The 22,310-nt window shown below is 42.0% G+C and overlaps 2 protein-coding genes and 1 pseudogene across 4 annotated transcripts; all 3 read left to right on the forward strand.

The window, feature by feature from the left end:
* Window positions 1–1,084: 1,084 nt before the first annotated feature.
* On the forward strand, window positions 1,085–5,403 carry LOC104771716 (ribonuclease 3-like protein 3; annotated as a pseudogene). Its single transcript, XR_015593541.1, has 7 exons — window positions 1,085–1,439; window positions 1,552–1,704; window positions 1,798–2,424; window positions 2,912–3,452; window positions 3,534–3,689; window positions 3,777–4,705; window positions 4,910–5,403. The product of XR_015593541.1 is annotated as a ribonuclease 3-like protein 3 (transcript).
* Window positions 5,404–5,804: 401 nt separating this feature from the next.
* On the forward strand, window positions 5,805–11,276 carry LOC104771717 (protein ROOT HAIR DEFECTIVE 3 homolog 2). 2 transcript variants are annotated; one of them, XM_010496292.3, is made up of 23 exons: window positions 5,805–6,084; window positions 6,218–6,393; window positions 6,608–6,674; window positions 6,785–6,887; window positions 7,098–7,168; window positions 7,340–7,403; window positions 7,492–7,557; window positions 7,643–7,690; window positions 7,778–7,840; window positions 7,983–8,039; window positions 8,125–8,283; window positions 8,362–8,430; window positions 8,519–8,610; window positions 8,696–8,774; window positions 8,876–9,041; window positions 9,173–9,297; window positions 9,384–9,646; window positions 9,730–9,826; window positions 9,902–10,072; window positions 10,300–10,404; window positions 10,484–10,578; window positions 10,683–10,779; window positions 10,868–11,276. In XM_010496292.3, the coding sequence occupies exons 2-23, from the start codon at window positions 6,240–6,242 to the stop codon at window positions 11,156–11,158; spliced, it is 2,502 nt and encodes an 833-aa protein (XP_010494594.1). In that variant the 5' UTR covers window positions 5,805–6,084; window positions 6,218–6,239; the 3' UTR covers window positions 11,159–11,276. The 2 variants fall into 2 exon arrangements, with proteins under 2 accessions (XP_010494594.1, XP_010494595.1); XM_010496293.3 differs by having other exon boundaries at window positions 5,810–6,084; window positions 6,207–6,393.
* Window positions 11,277–15,540: 4,264 nt separating this feature from the next.
* On the forward strand, window positions 15,541–17,874 carry LOC147919721 (uncharacterized). Its single transcript, XM_087504075.1, has 5 exons — window positions 15,541–16,238; window positions 16,295–16,428; window positions 16,505–16,570; window positions 16,688–17,253; window positions 17,332–17,874. Exons 1-5 carry the CDS (start codon window positions 15,541–15,543, stop codon window positions 17,872–17,874), a joined length of 2,007 nt encoding a protein of 668 aa, XP_087360201.1.
* The last annotated feature ends 4,436 nt before the right edge of the window (window positions 17,875–22,310 follow it).

Here is a 22,310-nt window from a genome sequence, read left to right on the forward strand (position 1 = left end):
CATCACTGTCGCAGCAATTAGGTACCGAATAGGGCCTAAGGGTAACTCCAACCGAGATGGCAAAACACTAATTATACTGTTTATTTACTCCAACCGAACTGCAAAAGAAACTCCATCTTCATTTTTAGTGTTTTGTGAATAGTGTTACACCATATATATTATTTTATTTGTGTTTTTGATTTAAAATATATCTAAATTATTGTTTATCTATTAAAAACCAGATATATCATCAATATTTTTAAAACTGTCTTATTACATTTAATAATATAAACTAGTAACTATAATTAATATAATAAAAAACTAATAATTGCGATAAAATTTCAAAATATTTATCAAATTTAATAAGATTAAAAGTTTATACTAAACTTCAATAATATAGTGAAAACATAATATTACAAAATTAAAACTAAAAAAACATAAAAACTAGATGCAATAAGATACATAATATAATTTTAAACAACAATCTAATTTCCAGGAAAATTATTTCCACTAAGATAATCATAGTACTGACTAAAATTTGGTTGCTCTTCACCTTGAAATTGTTGTCCTTGAACTAGATCTTCTTGGTTTTGGGATGCTCGATATTGGAATCCAAAATACTGGCTTTAAAAACCTTCTCCGTGTTCTTCGTTTTGGTTTGTTGCTGCTCTTCTTCTCATAAGTATGATACATGTTATGTTGTTTTGATTTAATAAGTAGACATCCAATAAACCAAACCTAGGCTTCAAGTATCTCCCCGGGAGGCATCCAATAAGACTAATATTACGCTCCGAGTAATCAGAATAACGTGTTGATTACACAATAAGCCTAATATTTCTTACAAGAAACTGAAACTTCCAAAGTGAAACATGCGATTGCGACGATATTTCAAAAATAATAAACATTATAGGGTTTTAATTACCAAAGACTAAAATTAAGGGTTTAAATTAATGTTTTCAATAAAAGTCATGGGTTTAAAATTACAAAAAATAAAGTTAAGAGTTTAAATTAATGTTTTCAATAAAAGTCAGAGGTTTAAAATATTAATCACAAAAAAAAATTAAGGGTTTATTAAACTCGTGTTTCCGCAGATTAAATTAAAAGACTGCTTCCTTGACTTGTGTCGGACCTACTAAAATCAGCTTTTTTCGCCGGAGATGATGGATTCATCAGTGGAAGCTTTGGAGAAGATCTTGAACGACAGTTTCGTGAACAAGACTCTTCTCAAGGAAGCCTTAACTCAAACATCTCCTTTATTCAATCGGCTTGAGTTCCTCGGCGACTCTGTTCTTGAAGTCGCCTTCACTAATTACATTCACCACACTTACCCTAATCTCAAACTCAAGGAGTTGCGTGACTTGCAAACTGCTAATGTAAGTAACGAGAAGTTCGCTCGTGTCGCCGTCAACCACAACCTCTACCAATCCCTTTTACGCCACAATCATTCTCTTTCTACAAAGGTCATTTTTTTTTTTTTTTTTTTTGTTAGAACAGAGTGTTACTATCTTGAGTTATCGAATGGAACATGTTCTTACTAATAGTAAAGTTTTAATTTTGATGCATGTATCTTAGATTAAAGAGTTCTCAGAGGCAGTAAGCAAAGAATGTGATCCTGTTCCGTATGGTGGATTAGTGAAAGCACCAAAAATTCTTGCTGACATTGTAGAGTCCATAGCTGGAGCTGTGTTCATTGATGTGAATTTTGATGTACAAAGACTCTGGGAGGTCTGTTTCTGTTCTGTTTGTTGTTCACTAGATTTGTGTTTCTAAGTATATGTTATATGATTAATAAAGAGAAGAGAGGAGATTTTTTTGCAGATCTTCAGGGGACTGTTCGAGCCAATTTATACAATGGATGACTTAAGGCAGCAACCTAAACCACCGTTTCTTACGCTCTTTCGTTTGGCTGATAAATACGGCAAGCGAATCGACTTCAGGTATTCGAAAGATGACAACAGCAAGAAAAAAGTTGCTGAGGTATATCTTGATGATGTATTTATAGCTTCTGGCTGTGCTAAACGTATAGATACCGCGAAGCTGCTTGCTGTTGAGGGAGCGGTGCAGAAGTTGTCAGAATTTATTATGCCCATTGAAAAGATTATTGGTGAGGTTAGTCCACTTGTTGAGCCTGAAGATGCTAAAGGGAAGTCTTTTGAGATTTGCTCCACTGCCTGTGAGAGCCCTTTAGCTGACGAAATGACACAAGAAGAAATGGTTATTGATGAGGATAGTCCACTTGTTGAACCTGAAGATTCGAAAGGGAAGTTGTTTCAGATTTGCTCTAGTAGAAAGCTCCAGATACAGACTGGATCATCTTCGTTGCCTACTGCCTCTGCCAATATGTTAACCTATGAATTTACAACAAAACAAATGGTTGTTGATAAGGATAGTTTAAATGTTGTTGGAGATTTGCAACAAGAATATGTGGCTGAAGCCGGTTTATAGGTATATCTTATTCCTACTTTTTTCTTTGCTTTAGTAGGACTTTTGTTTTACTAAGTACTACACACTACTTAACAAGCAAACTAATATCTTTGTGTAGTCTAGAGTCTAATGCATTTGCTAATCCGTGGTTAAACTCCAATCTAGGGTAGAGAAGTCACTAAAAACTGTACTTGTAAGATCAATGTGAGATGGCTGTTTTTTACTTTTTGTGCTTCAATAAGTACTACTCACTACTTAATAAGGACAGTGATCTGAAGTCAAACCAATTTCTTTGAGTAATCAAGAGTCTTGTAATCTCCTTGATGGATAATGTGTTAGCTAATCCGTGGTTAAACTTCAATATTTGGTAGAATGTCACAAATATGCTCTAAAAAACTGTACTTGTAAGATTAATGTGAGATGGCTGTTTTTTACTTTTTGTGTTTCAATAAGCATGAATATGTCATATTAACTTAACACTTTTGTTACTGTGTTTAACTCTTTCCAGTGTTGAAGAACAGAAAGGGCCCAAAAATGAACCGAGATTTGTTTGTTCAGTTAAGATTGATATCCCAACTATAGAAGCTACATTTCACATGAAGGGAGATTTAAAATCAAAGAAAAAGCAAGCAGAAAACTCCTCAGCGTACCACATGATAAGAGCCTTGGAATCTTCTCTAATGAGTCTTGTCATAAGTAATCTGCATATGTCGAAAAGTTTAGATAAGCAGAATCCATCTCTCGTCAGCTCAGATTTGGATTCTGATTCAGCGGGAGAACTGGAGAAGATCTTGAATTACAGTTTCACGAACAAGAATCTTCTGAAAGAACTGCAGACACACAATAATTCACCTTCATTCCAGCGGCTTATCTCCGTCGGTGAGCCAGCTCTTTCTCTCGCCTTTGTGAAGCACATATACCTCACGTACCCTAAGCTCGAACCAAAGGATTTGTCTCTGTTGCGAGATGCGAATACATGTAACGACAGATACGCTCGTGTCGCTGTTAAAAAAGGCATCAGCCAATTTGTTATAAAGCCAGAAAGAATGGTAAACTAAAATTCCATTTCTTGTGAATTTGAGAACATCTCGCTTCTTATGATATACTCATCATTTTGTGTCATCTCTTAGATTATGGAGTTCATAGAGATGATGGGCAAAGAAGATGATCCTGATCCAGATCCTTACAGAACTGTGAAAGCTCCAAAAATTCTTGCTAATCTTGTACATGCTGTAGCTGGAGCTGTTTATATTGATGTGAAATATAATGTACAACGACTCTGGGAGGTTTGTTGTGTTTCTTTCACTAGACTTGTGTTTTTAATTCTATGTTATATGATTCTCAAATCTCAATATTGAAAGGAAATTTTGCAGGTCTTCAGGGGTCTTTTCGAGCCAATATATACACTTGATGATTTACGGCTGCAACCTAAACCACCATTTCTTACACTTTCTCGTTTGGCTGATAAACACGGCAAGCAAATCGACTTTAGGTATTCGAAAGATGTTTACAGCAGAAAAAATATCGCAGAGGTATACTTTGATGATATGTTTATAGCTTCTGGGTGTGCTAAACGTATAGATGCTGCAAAGCTGCTTGCTGCTGAGAAAGCGTTGCAGAAGCTGTCAGAATGTACGTAAAAAAATTGTTGATGAGGTTAGGCCACATGTGGAACCAGAAGATGTGAAAGGAAAGTCGTTTGATAACCATCTAACCGATGAAACGACGCAAGAACAAGTGGTTATTAACGAGAATAGTCCTCATGTTGAACCTGAAGATGTGAAAGGGAAGTCGTTTGATATTTGCTCAACTGAAAAGCTCCAATTACAGGTTGAATCATCGCCTTTGATAACTATTTAACCGATGAAGTGACACAAGAACAAATGGTTATTAACGAGGATCGTCCTCACGTTGAACATGATGATGTGAAAGGGAAGTCGTTTGAGATTTGCTCCAGTGAAAAGCTCCAATTACAGGCTGAATCAACTTCTTTGCCCATCGTCTTTGATAACCATTTAACCGATGAAGTGACACAAGAACAAATGGTTATTGATGAGAATACTCCACATGTTGAACATGAAGAAGCGAAAGGGAAGTTGTTTGAGATTTGCTCTACTGAAAAGCTCCAGACACAGACTGGATTATCTTTGTTGCCTACTGCTGCTGAGAACCCGTCAACCTCTGAAATGACACCAAAACAAATGGTTGTTGATAAGGATAGTATGCATGTTGAACCCGAAGATGTGAAAGGGAAGTTGTTTGATATTTGCGCAAAGAATAAGTGGCCAAACCCGAATTTCAGGTAAACTGTTTCCCAATATTTTCCTTTGCTTTAGCAGGAATCTTTCTTTTCTAATTACTAGGTAGTGCTTAATAAGGACCGATCATGATCCAAACTCAAAATAATATCTTTGAGTAGTCTTATAATCTCAAAGAAGGACAATATTTCGTGGTTGACACAAGTGGACCGTATTAACATTTTTTAACTGTGTGTAACTCTTTGCAGTGTTGAAGAAGAAAGAGGGACAAACAATGAGGAGAAATTTGTTTGTTCAGTTAAGATTGAGATCCCAACTATAGAAGGTACATTTCACATGAAGGGAGATGCAAAATCAAAGAAAAAGGAGGCAGAAAATTCATCAGCGGATCACATGATAAGAGCCTTGGAATCTTCTGTAATGAGTCTTGTCATAAGTAATCTGAAAATGCCGAAAAGTTTAGATGAGAAGAAGAAGAATCTGCTAATCCAGGAAAGTTTAGATGAAAACAAGAATCTGCATTCAAAGAAGAGGAGAACTGTTTAAGTTTTTTTTTTTTGTTTGGGGTAAATTCTCTTTATTCACAGTTTACAAATGCTCATTGCATCTGTTAATGTTTATATAGTGTGCAATGAGAGAAAAGTCTCTAGATTCCAAAAATAGTTCCTCCCTTCTCTCACACTTTTGTCATTCCGTGTCTACTTCATATCGTATGCACTCGATCTGTCTTTTCTTGTGCAAATCCATGTCTATTTCTTTAGCCTGAATCACATCTGCCTGTGATCACTTCAAGTGCTTTCATGTCTGACACGCGATTTTTTTCTCTACCGGTCGGTCGAGCAAGAGAAGGCATCATCTCTCGGTCGAGCAAAAGAATTTGGTCAATTAGTCGAGACGAGACGACGACTACAAGATAAATGTGGTGCTATTTTTAATAGTAACAAAAACATGTACATGTGCGTACTATTAAAAAATCGTCTAGCACACGGTGACTTACCAATAAAATACTGTATTTTATTGGTAACTAAATACTAGTATATTACCCACAATAAAATAGTTTAAATAGCCAAAAAAAAAATAAAATAATTTAAATTAAAAAAAAAATTTAAATAAGTTATCCATAATCTCTTCTTTTTTTTTTTCAGTTTAATCCACAATATCCTAGAAAGAGCCAAAAAGAACCAAATAAATCATTTTTTTTTTTTGGTTATGAAACAAAGCAAAAAGAGACACAAACTCGAGAAACAAGCTTCGTATATTAATTTTTCTCGCTGCTGTTTAGGCGGTTCTCTATCTCTCTTCTCTTCGCTTCTTCTTCTTCTTCTTCTTCTTCCTTGTCAATCTCTAATTCTCAATCTTCGGCTGCTACAGTGAAGTTCATACAACACAGAACGATCGAATTTAATAATTGACCTAAGAATCGGTAAGGAAAAAGAAAAAAAAAAAATCCCTAAAGTAGTTTCCTTACTTGCTGATTGCATGTGTAGAGAAAAGGCTTCGCAACATCATTCGAAAAGTTTTGGATTTTTGTAATGACGTTTTTAGGGTTTTGGTAGATCCGTCGAAGTTGGGAAAACTATGGGGGAAAACGATGATGGTTGCTCGACTCAGCTAATCGATGGGGATGGTGAATTTAACGTCAAGGGTTTGGATAATTTCGTGAAGAAGACGAAGCTTTCTGATTGTGGTCTTTCTTATGCTGTTGTTGCAATCATGGGTCCTCAGAGTAGTGGTCAGTTTGCCTTTGTTCTTCTTTCTTTGCATTGATCTTCTTATTAGTAATCAAAGTTACAGTTTTTTTTTTGGGGGATAATAATGGAATCTGGGTATATGAATCTCTCAACGTGGCTTAGATTATACTTTTTTTATTCACTTCAGCTTGAGACATTTGAAGCGTCTTTGATTTGTTGAGATATTCAAATGTTTATTGTTTTATGCCATTTCAGGGAAGAGTACACTTTTGAATCATCTTTTTAAAACCAATTTTAGGGAAATGGATGCTTTTGCTGGAAGGTTAGCAAAAATTTGTCAATTGTTTTTTTATCTGTTTGTGGCAATGCTATTTTTAGAGTTGAATTTTGTTTGACTTTGGTGAATTGTTTTCATTTTTCTTTTCTTTGCAGGAGTCAAACTACCAAAGGTATTTGGATGGCTAGGTGTCTGGGTATTGAGCCTTTCACACTTGCCATGGATTTGGAGGGTACCGATGGGAGAGAAAGAGGCGAGGTAAGATGACTGAAGGACATGGTTAGCAATATATACTGCTATACATTTAGTTGTAACCAAAGAATATGGTTTTTGGGGGCTACCTATCTAAGAATTTTTCAGTAATTTCGAAATTTTATGGATACTTATATATCTTGCGGATACTTATACAATATACTTTGTACTTTTACGTTTCATATGTGTATCTAACATGGTTCCTGGAATTTCCAGGATGACACTACATTTGAGAAACAAAGTGCCCTGTTCGCTCTAGCTGTTGCCGACATTGTACTGATAAACATGTGAGTACTGATGTATTTAAAACGTGGGGCAGAAAGTTAAATATACATTGTTAGACGTTGATAGATATATTCTCATTTACCCCTCGATCATGGTTGAATCTTAGGTATTAAAAGGTTGGGGTCGTAGATATACTGTTTATTAGATTATTAACAAAATAATGAACTCCATAGGTGGTGCCATGACATTGGAAGGGAACAGGCTTCAAACAAACCATTACTGAAGACTGTTTTCCAGGTATCACTATCATTATGTGATTGCTTGCATATGGAACGTTCATGTTCAACTAATAGATTCGATAACTTGGTCATTATTGGATATGTAGGTCATGATGCGATTGTTTAGCCCTCGGAAAACAACTCTTCTTTTTGTCATACGTGATAAAACAAGGGTACGGTTTTTGCAATTGAATATGATTCATTGATTCTTGATGGTGAAACTATATTTCTTAGATTGACATATGATTTTCTCCTTAGACTCCGCTAGAGAAGCTTGAACCTCTTTTAAGGGAAGATATTCAGAAGGTAACATGCAGTGTCTCTCTCTCAAACTCTTTCTTTTAAAGGTTTTCTTCTCTCTGAAGTTTGGGTACTGTTTATGCTTTGTTGCAGATATGGGATTTAGTTCGCAAGCCTGAAGCCCACAAGAATACACCACTTAGTGAATTCTTCAATGTAAGGATGTCATATTCCCACATAGATGATGCTTCGTATGGTGAATTTCAGTCTGATTACCGCTGTATTGTTGCTAAATTGTTCATGAATATGCCTGACTATCTTTTCCTTATTTGAGAATTTGCACGATATATGCTTGTAGGTAAAGGTTGTTGCATTATCCAGCTATGAAGAGAAAGAAGAAAAGTTCAAGGAAGAGGTATTCTTCTGATATGTAAAATAATCTCTTTTGAAGCATCAAAGCAAACTCTAACGCCGATTCATGCAAACTTCTAAATATGTAGGTTGCTGAGTTGAGGCAGAGATTTTTCAATTCCATTTCACCTGGGGGACTTGCTGGTGATAGACGTGGTGTCGTTCCTGCTTCAGGATTTTCTTTCAGCTCCCAGCAGATTTGGAAAGTTATAAAAGAGAATAGAGACTTGGACCTTCCTGCTCACAAGGTCTTCTATCCATCAAAATCTATATGGTTAAGCCACGTTTTAATATCTTGTGAAGTAATGTTTTTTTGTTTTACGAAGGTGATGGTTGCCACTGTTCGGTGTGAAGAGATAGCTAATGAGAAGCTGCGCGACTTCGCAACCGATGAGGTTTGCTTCCGTGGCCTCCTTACCTACTTCAACTTTTTCTTACTGATTTAAATGTTTTGTGAAACATAATGGGGTAAAATTTATTTAGAGCTGGTTGGAGTTGCAAGAAGCCGTAGAAGGTGGCTTAGTTCCTGGTTTTGGCAAAAAACTTAGCTCTATCCTTAAAAAATACTTCTCAGAGTAAGCTCTTCCTTTTGGTTCCTGAAGTATATAATTCCCGAGCCGAGTAAATTTGCCTAATCTTGTTTTGCTTACCCCTTATTAGATACGACGCAGAGGCAATATACTTCGAGGAAGGAGTACGTAAAGAAAAGCGTATACAGCTAAAACTGAAAGCTTTGGATGTAAGGCTTCTTCCGTCTTTGGGTTTGCATTAAATAGTATTGACTCTGGACCTGGTTATGATTATTGTATCTTTATTTTCAACTTTTTTCTAAATTTCCAGTTCGTGTACTCTGCTTATGCTACCATGTTGGGCCATCTACGGTCCAATGCACTGGAATCCTTTAAGATCCGTTTAGAACAGTCTCTAAATCAAGGAGAAGGATTCGCAAAAGCTGTGCGGGACTCTCAACAGTCTTGTCTGCTTGTTTTTGACAAAGGATGTGAAGGTGAGAGTTCCTATTTCAGTTTGAGCTTAAAATGTAGTGCTTCCTTGTGAGAAACAAAATGTTTTGGCCAGAAAAGACAATAGCATTTACATGAGAACACCTCCTCTTATTAATTGTGTTCATCTCTTCAGATGCTGCGGTTGAACAAGCAACTTGGGATGCATCAAAAATCAAAGAGAAACTTTGTCGTGACATCGATTCTCACACTTCTTCTGCTCAGGATGCTAAACTGTCTGAATTAATTGCCAACTATGAGGTTCGGCTTTGGTTTTCTCTTCATTTAATTTCTTAGATTTATAGGGTTCTTATTAAAATATGTTTTTACTTATTGGTGGTTAACAGAAACGGCTATCTCAAGCACTTAGTGAACCCGTCGAGTCTTTGTTCGAAGCTGGCGGAAAGGATACATGGCCTTCCATAAGGAAGCTTCTCAAACGCGAGACTGAAACAGCTGTTACAGATTTTCTGGATGTGGTTACTGGTTTTGAGCTAAATCACGCTAGAATTGATACCATGGTTCAAAATCTAAGGGACTATTCTCAGAGCTTAGTGGAGAAAAAGGCAAGAGAAGAAGCGGCTAAAATTCTAATCCGAATGAAAGATAGGTAAGAAAAATATTAGAGTACACTCCTATTAATATCCTCTTTTTCAATTTTCTTTGCTTGATATTATTCCACACACATTTCAGATTCTCAACAGTCTTCAGTCATGACAAAGACTCAATGCCACGGGTCTGGACTGGAAAAGAGGATATTAGAGCAATCACAAAAGATGCTCGTGCAGAGGTAACTTCTCAATACTAATGGCGGATGGGGCTAAGTGATGTCATGAAACTCTCTTCATCTGTTGCTATCCTGCAGGCTTTAAGTCTTTTATCTGTGATGGCTGCAATACGTTTGGATGAAAGATCAGACGATATTGAGAGTACTCTTTTCTCTTCTCTCATGGATGGAACTGTTTCTGTTGCATCTTCCCACAACAGAAGCGTAGGAACTTCAACGGATCCACTTGCATCTAGCTCTTGGGAAGAGGTAAGCAGTCTAAGCAAGTGGTTTCTAGTATAATCTGGTTGAAAAATGTGACAATTATTAAGACATCATACTAAATAGAATACCAAATTAACATAATTGGTCCACTTTTCCATAAATTCTTTTTCTGTTCCACCAAAATTAGGACATATTTGGCATGTGTGGCTCATGGGATGCCACTTCCAGTTGTTGTCAAATGAATTACCAATGTTATAATTTTGTGTGTGCAGGTTCCTCCAAAAAATATACTACTGACGCCAGTACAGTGTAAGTCACTGTGGAAACAGTTTAAATCTGAGACAGAGTATACTGTAACGCAAGCTATTTCGGCACAGGTGATTTTGCAAATCTACCTCAGAATTTGTGGCATAAACAGAATTTAGGCAATGATATGTTTTCATCTTTATTCTTTAGGAGGCTCACAAGCGAAATAACAACTGGCTTCCTCCAGCTTGGGCGATTGTGTTAATGATTGTCCTTGGTTTCAATGAATTCATGATGCTTTTGAAGTAATATCAATTTCCTTACATTCCTGTACTATTCTCATTCAAGATTCTCCCTAAGTGTTTTAGCTATTTAAGATTCATTGGCATGTTTCATCTTATTGGAACAGGAATCCTTTGTATCTCTTGGGTTTCTTTGTGGCGTTTTTACTCTCCAAAGCCTTATGGGTGCAGCTTGACATTCCGGGGGAATTTCAACACGGCGCAGTAAGCTATTTGCTAAGCTTCCATTGTTCCTAACACAATAAGTTTAGGAGATATTATCTTAACACAATGTTTCCTGCATCTGTGCTAGCTTGCTGGAGTACTCTCTATCACGTCAAAGTTTCTTCCAACTGTTATGAATCTCCTAAGAAAGCTCGCGGAAGAAGCGCAAGGAAAAACAACTCAGGAAGCACCAGAATACTCAGCTTCCCAAAGCTACCGTCAGCAATCTCCATCACATTCCATCTCAAGCACAATATCTGAATCCGTGGCATCAAACGTATCAGCATCTGCTGGTGATGATGCAGAATACTCAAGCCCGGCACAGCTTCGGCGACGAAACACCAACGATGTACAAGAATCTGAGATCTCTCAAATGTAAACTAACTAGAAGTGACAATGTTCTTCATAAAAATCGTACGATAGTTATATATACGCAGATAGTGTCTTTGAGTTGAAATAATATTATCATACTGAATAAAATGTTCTGGTTGATGCTAGACTTCAAAAACTATAGATCTCTGAAAATTAAAGGGACATTAGTTTTGAGTAAAGGTTTGTTGGTTTGGGATAAATATGGATTTGTAACTTGGTTGGTAGTGTCTGGTTTCCACGCAAGTTTTCCCCGTCAATTGGGTAAAAGAAATATGTTTTTTATGGAAAGAATAAAAAATTGTTTATAAAATCACTTAAGTCTAATTTTAATATATATATATATATATATATATATATATATATTTTTTTTTCAATTTTAAACTATATTAATCTTACTATATTAATTTTACTATATTAATTGAAAAGTACAAATATGAAACTAACCTTAAAATGTATAAAAAATTACATTCAATTGCCATTAAAAAAACTTAATTAAGATTAATTAATTAATTAAATATAATTAATTAATTAAAAAACAAAAATCGGAAACACATCAAATAAAATAAATTGTAAAAAAATAAAAAATAAAAATCTATTAGAATTCAAACTAATTCGTACTTAAAAAATCAAAAATTAACAGCTAAAATTTTAAAAATCTAATCGAATAAAATCTATATAACTACAAATTTCTTCAAAAAAAATTTGCAGCAAGGGTTAAATTTTTTATTAAAAATCTAATCGAATAAAATATATAACAGTTTCGTTTAACGGCTTAGATTTTAAAAATTAATAAATAATATATATATATATATAGTATCTTATCATTTTCTTCTTTAATTTTCCCTATTTTAATTTTATTTGTTTGAATTACTCGGTTTCAAATACAGAGAGAGGAAGAAAAATAAATAATAGACTTTAATCATTACATGCAAATGTTTTATTGACAGGTTTTCAATAAACATTTTTAAAATACAAAAATTATAATATAAGCAAACCAAATTTTTTAATTATAAACCATTATAAATAATATAATAATAATAGAAATTATTACAAACTTTCATCAAAAAAAAGTTCGGCCCGCGGTTTTCCGCGCGTTAGTACCTAGTTTATAAAATTATTTTCACATACATGGTTATAAACGTTTATATACTGTTAAGCCTTTTAAGCGAAAAAAGAAAAAAAAACGTTTATATATTGTTTGTTTTGAATTACTGAAAAAGAAAATCTATTTTTTTACAATTTAATATTCTTATTTTTTTTAATAGATAGTTTTCTATAATTTTTATTCTATAATATCATATTTATAATGTTATGTTATAACATTGAAACCACCTAAAATTGTCTACACCCTTCTAGTTGTTAGGCGTTGGGTTACCACATAGCATTTCTTAAACATTAACAAATATGGTTGAAAAGTTCGTTTTAAAATTTATTTACAACTAAAAATGGAAAAATGGAATTTACAAAACATTTCTTCAAAAAAAACTGTCAAAAGTTCACAACATTAAAACGGAAGTAACAAAACGTTATATAAAACCAGAAACAATAATAATCTGATTCGTAATTCTTTTTCCTTTGTTTGCTCTAAGTTTCTAACCCGATAGTTCGAGTTCAAACTGACGCATATGAAACTGGACTGTTGATGTATGAAATCAACGGTATAAATAATACGAGTATTTGTGGGAATAAATCGGAACTGGTCCTTTATTTAACGTAAGAATCTTACAGAAGGGTTCTCAGAAAAATGACAGTTACAGAGATAAAATGCTAATACGAAAATAAAAGCCTTTTCTCTCCCTAATTGCCCAGAATTTTTCGGATCCCCTGACATGACAATGACGTCAGGTATTTATAGTGGGACCTTGACCTAGGGTTTCTTCTGTCTCCTGGCAAAATGACGATTTTGCCCCTGCGGCCTGATGGGCCTGATCCAAGACTTTTGGCCGAAGACACCTTGAGAATCTCTGTTTGGGCTTTAAGAGTGTTGGGGGCGAAGCCCATATCCAACAATGGTCCCTCCCTTAGTCCGATGCGCGATGGCTTGCTTGAGCCCGTCGGATCCGAGTGTGTATCTTCAGGTCCGTCTTGCAGGAAGAACAGAAGATTTCAAGAGTTTTGCCGCCTTCCGGAGGGTTCCGGGATGAATAGTGTGTCGGGCACGTTTTTCGGGGTATCCGGGGAATTCCGGGATGAACAGTGCGTCGGGCACGTTTTTTGAGGTCCGTTGGACTTAAAACGGGAGCTTTGAGTATTCTGCACGTTCCCCGAGGCGCAGGAAGTAGAGACAACTTAGAAACTAGGGTTTTCTCGGTCAACGTGTTGGTCCCCCCCATATAAATATGTCTCCTTGACCTTATTTTACTTCAACTCTCTACTCCTCTCCTCAAAGGTAAATTTCTTTCTTCTTCTCTCCCTTATCTTCTTTTGCTTTAGGTTTTATTTTTCTTTTGTGCTTGTCCGACCATGAGCTCGTCGGAACCGGATCCTCGCCGCCGGTCATGTTGTCTTGTCGCTGACCGGATCCTTCTCGCCGCCGTTCAGTTAGCTCCCGACACCAAGACTCCCGCGCTGTCCTGCCTCGCCGCCGACCGAGATAGCGCCGCCTGTGCGTTCTCCTTGCTACCACCAGATCTGATGCCGGTCTCGGCCAAGCTCCGCCGCTCTTCCTGTCGAGCCCCGCGCCGAGCTGCCGCGGGAGGTCCAGTCTTGCATCGCCGTGGAGGGAATCGGGCACAACTTGCTCCGCCGCTCCTCCCGTTCTGCTTCCATACCAGCCCCTAGTCTGTTCGATGCCACCGTGTTCTCCGCCGCCGTGTTTGGCCGCGTTGCTAGACTCGCCGCCGAGCATCTCTCATGCTGTCGCGCTCCCATGGCCGAGACCGTGAGGCGTCTTGGCCATGCCGTGCCGCCGTGGTTCTGTCGCCGAGGTCCACCGATCCGCGTCGTAAACTCGGTGGTCAAGAGCTCAGAAAAGTCAAGGTCGCAGTTCCGAGCTGGTGAGGGCGAGATTCCCGGAGGTGAGATAGTGCCGTACCCGAGGGTGACCACGCTTGCGAGACTGACGTGAGGGCGTGGTGAGGTGAGCTTGTCTCGTTTAAATGGTGGTGTGGCGCGATGAGATGATGGAGAGCACGAAGATGAGGTGGTCTTGTGGTCAGCGAGATGGCGAGGTGGGAACTTTACGGAGACCATGTGGCGAGCTGGCGAGGTGGGAGTTTTATGGAGACCATATGGCGAGCTGGCGAGGTGGGAATTTTACGGAGATCGTGTGGCGCGTTGGCGAGGTGGACCACGGCGAGCTCAACTTTGGCGAGATCAAGTGGCGGACGAGCTCAACTTTGGCGAGATCAAGAAGCGGGCGAGCTCAACTTGACGAGATGGAGATCGAGGCTTTTTCTTACGAACAGTTTGGCGAGATCATGTTATCGGGAACGTTCTTTGACGAGGTCACGAGCTTCGGCTTGGCGAGCTCAAAGATGTTTGCGAGATGATGCTCCGAGTTTGAAACTTGTACCATCGGCGAGGTTAAGATTTCGGTGAGGAGACGGCGAGATTGAGACTTTGGTGGTGAGCTCGCAGACCTTGACGAGCTTGTGGTGGCGAGCTTGAAGGTTCGCGAGTTAATGAAATTGAGGTGGATCTGAGATCGGCGAGCTGGGGAATGTGAGGTGATGGCGAGATGAGCGTATGGTCTAGGTGGAGTGTGGCGAGTTGCACACATTGGCGATGGGCACGAGAGTTGGCGAGATCGAAGCCGTTCAAAGCGCGTTGGTTCTTGGCGAGATCACTTCTTCGTTCGGCGCCGTCGGGGAGGCCGATAGTGCCGCGTGTGGGACTTCGGTGAGCTCAAATTCAGGACATCGTATATTGAACATGGCGAGCTAGAAGGTGGCGAGCTCGTAGCGGGAATACAAGATTATAACGTATGGGATCCTGGCGAGCTGGGGACTTGCCGATCCTGGTGAGGATTGCTGTGGGCGAGCTCGGATGTGTGCTCGCGAGGTGGTCGCATTGTTGAGGTCATAAGGTGGTGAACTTGAATTTGCATTCGAGAACGGCTGCGAGGTCATGACCGAGGCGAGGTCAAGTGGCGAGATCGTATTCGAACCTTGGCAAGCTCGAGTGGCGAGATCATATTCGAACCTTGGTGAGCTCGCATCTTTGACAAGGTGGCGAGATGAGGCTATTGGTGGAGAGCTCGTCAATGTTCCCGTGATGCGATGAGGTTTGCGGGATGGTGAGGCTGATGCGCGTAGTAGTCAGTTGGTGATGCGTAGTACGCAGTACGTGGTTCGTTCGGGTGTGATCGTTCTATCCGTATTTTGTGGTGCTTTCAAGATGTCTTTACTCCACGCTGACCGGTTGCTCGGTTTTGCCAGGTGTCGCACCATGGCTTCGGGAGACGACTTCTTTGGTGATATTCCGGAGGAGCTCGAAGATGACCAGTATGGCGCGCCAGAAGGAGACCTTGACGAGACGGGAAGGGAATTTCCTTGGTGGGAGCCATCTGAAGGAAACGGTGTTATGACGGATTTGGCGGATCTTTCGGTAGATGAGGTCCGGGAGCTCGAAGTAATGTTCCCGACGGGTAACCAAGCACTCAGTCTGATTCCTCTTCCTCCGAATCAGCGTTGCGGGAAGGTTCTTCCGTACGAAGAGCGAACTGTTGTGGAGGATTCTCCTAGATCTCTGGTCGCTGGACTAGCCGTTGGTGATGGAGTTCCGAGGTGCCGTAGAGACCGTACGGGAAATAAGGAATGCACTTCCCGCGACGCAGGGAGTACATTATGCGATGAGGATTCCATAGCCCGCGTCCTTGATCTCTTCCAAACGCCAAACGGTCTGAAGTTCGTGATGCCGAGTGACGACGAGCGCCCGTGGGACTGCCCTGAAGGTCACCTCTGCGTTTACGAAGATTATTTTACCGATGGCGGCCTGTGGTTTCCTATCCCGGAATTTCTGACGAGCTTTTGTGCGCGTCGTGAGATTGCGCTCTCGCAGTTGTCGATTTCCAGCGTCCGTAATGCAGTGGGGCTTGCGATAATTGGTAGCCATATGAAAGTCAAGATGAGCACGGATCTCTTCGAGTTGCTGACTCGATTTCTACGTGACAAATCGGGGCTATGCGTTGCCTGTTGTGCAGCCGGACTCACGATCATGGACGGGCAGAGGAGTCATATCCACGATTGGCGGAGGCGATTTTCTCCGTGGAGATAAACGACGCATCGGTCGAAGATCCCGGCACGACCTGTCCTGCTTCTTGGAACTTCACCCCCGGTAGCCGTTGCTGGGTTGGGTTCCTATCGTTTTGGTGCTCCTAACCGTTTTCTGACCGTTCGTTTTATTTTTGCAGGAAAACCGCCATCTTCAGCTGCGCGCGATTTGAGCATTGTCGACAAAGGTGTTCCTTTTCTTTGGTGTAAGGCTTTGCGGTGGCCGAGAGTTCTTTCTCATCTCAAGACTTGTGAGTTTTGCTAGTTTTCTTATTTTTGGGATTTATGTGCTCTCGTGACTAAGGTGTCTATTTATGCTGTAGGTTCGCGGACTGGATTGCAAATGGGGGACTGTCCGATGCCATGTTACGCTGATCTGTTCGATGCCGAGGAGGTGCCAGCTGTTGCTACTGAGGTTGTTGCGCCAGACGCCGAGACCGGCTTGGAGGTCGTTGCTGTGGAGCTCGAGGATGGCGAGGTACTTGCTCCCGCAGGTGAGACTGACCGCAGATCCCGTTCTGCCGAAGTTGCTGCTGCTCGTGCCGCGAAGAAGCCTTCCTCGGGGTCTCGTAAGAGTGTTTCAGTAGCTGGTGGCGATCGCTCCCGGAAGAGATCATTACGTTCGAGTCCTCGGAGTGATGCTGGAGGTAATTCTAGGCGTCCTCACCATGCAGAAGATGGGCGCGGGGAGTTCGTCCCGCAGACGGAAGGCGGTCGTGAAGATGATCGCTCATTTTGCTACGACGTGAAGGACCAGGCGTTCGTTGGAAACTCGCGAGCTTGTGCAGACCTTGCCAGCAGGATTGACGGTGACTCTGTTCCGCTCCTTACCTCTCGCGAGTTGGCTTGTCAAGACTCGTACGAGCAAGCCGTTCGTCGACAATTTCAGGTTTGCATTTTACTTCCCAGTTCGCCCCGATACGGATTTTACTTAGTCATAATCGAATTATTTTGCTTGGTGCTTTAGGCGATGAGCTGGATCAACCATCTCGCTGGGGACTGTGATGAAAAGGTGCGCGCCGCTAGGAAGGAGGCCTCGCTTGCTCAGGACGCGCGTGTTCAGGCTGAGCGGTCAAGCAAAGAAAACGCAGCGATGGTCAAGGAGCTCACGGCTTCACTCAAGCAATCTGAGCGCAAGTTCACCTCCGAGACGGAGCGACTCAGGAAAGCGAGGGATGAGCGCGGAGAGGAGGAGCGCGCCAAGGCTGCTATCGTGATCAAGTCACATGGAGAGCGTATCGATCGTTTTAGGGAGCACGTGATCGCAACACGCAAGAAACAGCCCCATTTACTCACTCTTAGCCAGGTGACCAGAACTAGGCAATGTTTGACGAAGTTGATCAGTAGGGGTATTGCTATTCCCGCAGAGAGGATGACGCGTCTTGCTGCTGGCGAGAAGGAGTTCACGGCAAAATCGAACGGGGTTGTGGTGCCGCCGCTTCATGATGATGATCTCGAGCCGTTCCCGGGAGCTGCTGGTGGAGGTGCTGATGATGTCGCAAACGAGTGATATGTCCTCGTATTATTACTTATTGTCGTTGCTTTTGAGTTTCACCTCTTGTTATTTCGTACTTGAGTGCTTCTGTACTTTTCCTTCGTATATTTGCAAACTCGTTTGCTTTCGCTTTATAAACTTGGTTATTCGCTTTCTCGCATAAGTGTTGATTATTGCCGAAGTTGCTTTCGTTTTTTTTTTTCTTTATCGTTGCGGGGCATATTTTGCGGTGCAGGACGTCTCGTGGCTTATCCTGGATATGTTATTCCCCGTAACGGCGAGAGTAGACAAGACGGACTCGTCGTACTAGTTAGGTGCGTTCAGTCGTGACCGGCTTACCCTGTGGGTGCTGCAGGAATCGCGAGAGTGTGCGAGTCGGGGTCTTCGGCTTATTCACTCTGCTCCCTGCTAGCTTTGCGAGTCTGGGCTCGGCTTATAAATCCTTACCGAAGTAAGGACGTGGATTATTTCACCACGGCACTCATGCGGAGCACTTGCGAGTATGGACTCGGCTTTTATTCTTTACCGAAGTAAAGTATGGATTATTTCACCATTACATTCATGCGGAACGTAGAACTGTACACCTGGCCAAGGCGTCAGCGTGAAGACGAAGGATTTGCTCGAAAATTTTATTTTTTTATTAAAGTAATAGTTGGACCTCGTGAAAGGCTGCCTACGTACCCTCGAGAGGGATCAAACCAATCGTAGTTCGTGTTACATAAGAATGCTCGGTGACGAGCTGGTTTTTTTTTTTTTTTTTTTTTTTTTTTTTTTTTTTTTAATAAACATGCTCCAAGTTGATTGGCTAATGGTAGTAGCGCTTGAGGTTGGCGGAATTCCAGGATCGCGGGACTGGTGTGCCGTCCATTTCGAGTAGCTGATAGACTCCTGGCTTGACGATCTTCGAAACTAAGTAGGGACCTTCCCAATGCGCGCCAAGCTTTCCTGCGTTCTTCTCCGCGGTGTTTTCGAAGACTTTGCGGAGGACGTGATCTCCCTCGTCAAAGTAGCGAGACTTGACCTTTTTGTTGTAGAACTTTGCGGCAGCTTGCTGGTAGTTCTGGATGCGCAGCAGAGCCTGATCGCGCTCTTCTTCAATGAAAAGAAGTCTGTCACATAGCATTTTGTCATTCAGCTCCGGATTGTGTATAAGCATAGATCGTCGGAGTGTCGGGATTCCCACTTCGGCTGGTGCGAGTGCCTCCATACCGTACGCGAGTGAAAACGGGGTTCGTCTGGTGGAGGTGCGCGGGGAAGTTCGGTGAGACCACAAAACGCCGTCGAGTTCGTCTGCCCAAAGTCCTTTCTTCGCGTCGAGACGTTTCTTAATCCCAGCGAGGATTATCTTGTTTGTTGCTTCTGCTTGTCCGTTGCCCTGCGGGTATCGTGGAGTTGACTTGCTAAGACGTATTCGCCACCCAGCGCAGAAACCTTCAAACTGGAGAGAAATAAATTGTGGGCCATTGTCACATACGATTTCGTATGGAAGTCCATGCCTGCATATAATATTCTTCCACACAAAGTTCTGGACTTCATTAGCTTCGAGCGAGGCATACGATTCTGCTTCAACCCATTTTGTAAAGTAGTCCGTCATAATGAGGAGATATTTCTTTTGATTTGACGGAGTTAAAGGGCCGACGATGTCCATCGCCCATCGCATGAAGGGGTAAGGTGGTGATGTGGTCCTCAGAAGTTCTGTCGGAGAATGGATGAATGGTGCATGTCGCTGACACTTTTCACACTTGTTTGCGAATGCAGTACAATCGGCAACCATAGTCGGCCAGAAATGGCCGTTGCGGCGAATTCGAAGTGCCAATGCTCGCCCCCCCGAGTGGTTACCTCCAGCGCCTTCTTGGACCTCTCGCATGATGTCATTGACGTCCTTTGTATTAACACAGATGAGAAGTGCGCCATTGGCCTCCCAACGGAACAAGCTACCATCCAACAGCGTGTAATGTGCGCTCTTGACGCGAAGACGTCGTGCTTCCCACTTGTCCTTTGGCATGATCCCATCCGCAATGAATGCTATAATCTCGGTTTGCCAATCTTCTTGTCTTTTGGAGGCGGGTGGTGCAGGTATGGTGGTAACTGGAGGTGCTGGGGTTGGAATGGGCGTGGCGTTAGTGGTTGCGTTTGTGGCCGCTGAGGCTGATCTCATGACTGCCAAGACGATTGCCGAGCTAGCGCTCGGGTTTGCTGATGCTTCTGTTGAGAGTGCGGCTTCGATGAGTTCGATGTCAATACTTGGTTGATCAATGCTTTCTACCGGTATTACTCGGCGGAGGTCTGGGTCCGATGTTGAGGCTAGTGTTGCAAGTGTGTCTGCGGGAGCATTGTCGCTGCGTGGAATCTTGACGAGCTCAAAGAACTCGAACTGTTGTGAGAGGTCGCGGACGACTTTCAGATAAGCATCCATGCGTGCGTGTCTCGTTGCATAGTCTCCACTGAATTGGTGCGTGACCAGCTGTGTATCGCAGTAAGCTTGTATCTTTTTGACTCCGATTCTGTGTGCGAGACGTAACCCGGCGATTAGCGCTTCATACTCAGCATAATTGTTTGTGGTAGTGAAAGCAAGGCGGAATGACTGCTCCAAGATTTCCCCTGTTGGCGAGGTTAGGCGTACGCCTGCTCCCGAGCCCATTTTCGATGAAGCGCCGTCAACGTGGAGAGACCATATCTCGGGTGGGGGGTTGTCAGCTTCGAGTTCAGGTGAGAGCTCTACGAGAAAATCCGCGAGAACCTGTGACTTAGCGCATGTGCGACTCTTGTACTCAATGTCGTACTCACTCAATTCAACTGCCCACTTTGCCAGACGTCCTGATTGACTCGGGCTGTGAAGGATCGTGCGCAGCGGCTGATTAGTTAGGACTTCAACAGTGTGTGATTGGAAGTACGGGCGGAGCTTGCGAGCTGAAATGACGACTGCGTATGCGAGCTTCTCAAGAGTTGGGTACCGAAGTTCCGTGCCATCGAGAGTTTTGCTCACATAGAAGATCGGATGTTGCTCTCCACGATCCTCTCTGACGAGCACACCACTTACAGCTGAACAGGAGATGGCGATGTAGAGATACAACGTTTCTCCTTGCTCGGGTTTGGCCAGGACTGGTGGAGACGATAGGTACTCCTTCAACTGTGTAAATGCTAGCTCGCATTTCTCATCCCACTCGAAGCGTTTATTCCTGCGGAGGAGCTGATAAAACGGCAAACACTTGTCTGTTGAACGAGAGATGAAACGATTCAGTGCGGCAATTCGCCCAGTAAGCCTCTGTACTTCACGTGTATTCCGTGGTGACGGGAGATTGATGATAGCCAAAATCTGTTTCGGATTAGCTTCTATGCCTTGTTTCGTGACGAGGTATCCCAAGAATTCCCCGGAAGTGACCCCAAATGTGCATTTCGCTGGATTCAGCTTCATGCTGTACTTGTTGAGTATCTCGAAACATTGCTTCAGGTGTGCGACGTGATCTGCGGCTTGAGCTGATTTGACGAGCATGTCGTCAATATAGACTTCCATTGTTCTTCCGAGTTGACTTGCAAACATGCGGTTCACCAGTCGCTGATATGTGGCTCCTGCATTCTTCAATCCAAACGGCATGACTCTGTAACAGAAAGTGCCTTGCTCGGTGATGAAAGCAGTCTTCTCACGGTCGTCTTTGTGCATCATTATCTGATTGTAACCCGAGAACGCATCCATAAAAGATAACAATTCGTTTCCTGCTGTGGCTTCGACGAGCTGATCAATGCGCGGAAGTGGAAAACTGTCTTTCGGACAAGCCTTGTTGAGATCTGTGAAGTCGACGCAGACTCTCCACGTACCATTCTTCTTCTTGACGACCACGGGATTACTCAGCCAATCTGGGTAGCGAACCTCAGTGATTGATCCAGCATCAAGTAGTTTCTTTACCTCATCATTGACCGCGGCAGTGCGCTCCGCTCCGAGCTTTCGTCGCTTATGTTTGACGGGCTTATAGGTCGGGTCAACGTTGAGCTCATGGCTAGTAGTTCTTGGATCGATTCCGGTCATGTGATCTATAGTCCATGCGAATGTGGTTGCATTCTTACGCAAAAAATGGACGAGCTCGTCTCTTAATGCGACTGGCAGCTCGGCTCCTATTCCGACGCAACGCTTAGGATCAGACAAGTCGATGTTAACTTGAATCACAGACTCCTTCGGAGGTGGTGTACGTGGATCTCGTGGTGGTGCTGATTGGGCGATTACGAAAGCCCTTGCGTTGTGCATCTTTTTCTCAATGATAAAACATGTCCGTGCCATCAGAGGGTCTCCGCGCAGCGTATAGATTCCGTATGCGTTCGGGAACTTGACACATTGGTGATACGTAAAAGCGACAGCGCGCATCTTGTGGAGCCAGGGCGTTCCCAGAATAACATTGTAGACGATGGGTTTGTCCACAATTGCGAAGTTGAAGCACTGCATCGTACCGGCAACGTAA

This window comes from Camelina sativa, chromosome 20 (genome assembly GCF_030686135.1).
Source record: "Camelina sativa cultivar CO46 ecotype springtype chromosome 20, ASM3068613v1".
In the NCBI taxonomy this organism is placed as follows: domain Eukaryota; kingdom Viridiplantae; phylum Streptophyta; class Magnoliopsida; order Brassicales; family Brassicaceae; genus Camelina; species Camelina sativa.

What these genes read in the sequence shown, in the direction of transcription:
- LOC104771717 (XM_010496292.3), top strand. Translation starts at nt 6,240, where the DNA reads ATGGGGGAAAACGATGATGGTTGCTCGACTCAGCTAATCGATGGGGAT. An exon ending in CATGGGTCCTCAGAGTAGTG is followed by an intron (nt 6,394 to 6,607) that starts GTCAGTTTGCCT and finishes ATGCCATTTCAG; the next exon opens with GGAAGAGTACACTTTTGAAT. An exon ending in AATTAATTGCCAACTATGAG is followed by an intron (nt 9,298 to 9,383) that starts GTTCGGCTTTGG and finishes GGTGGTTAACAG; the next exon opens with AAACGGCTATCTCAAGCACT.
- LOC147919721 (XM_087504075.1), top strand. Translation starts at nt 15,541, where the DNA reads ATGGCTTCGGGAGACGACTTCTTTGGTGATATTCCGGAGGAGCTCGAA. An exon ending in TTCTTGGAACTTCACCCCCG is followed by an intron (nt 16,429 to 16,504) that starts GTAGCCGTTGCT and finishes TTATTTTTGCAG; the next exon opens with GAAAACCGCCATCTTCAGCT. An exon ending in AGGTGTTCCTTTTCTTTGGT is followed by an intron (nt 16,571 to 16,687) that starts GTAAGGCTTTGC and finishes TTTATGCTGTAG; the next exon opens with GTTCGCGGACTGGATTGCAA.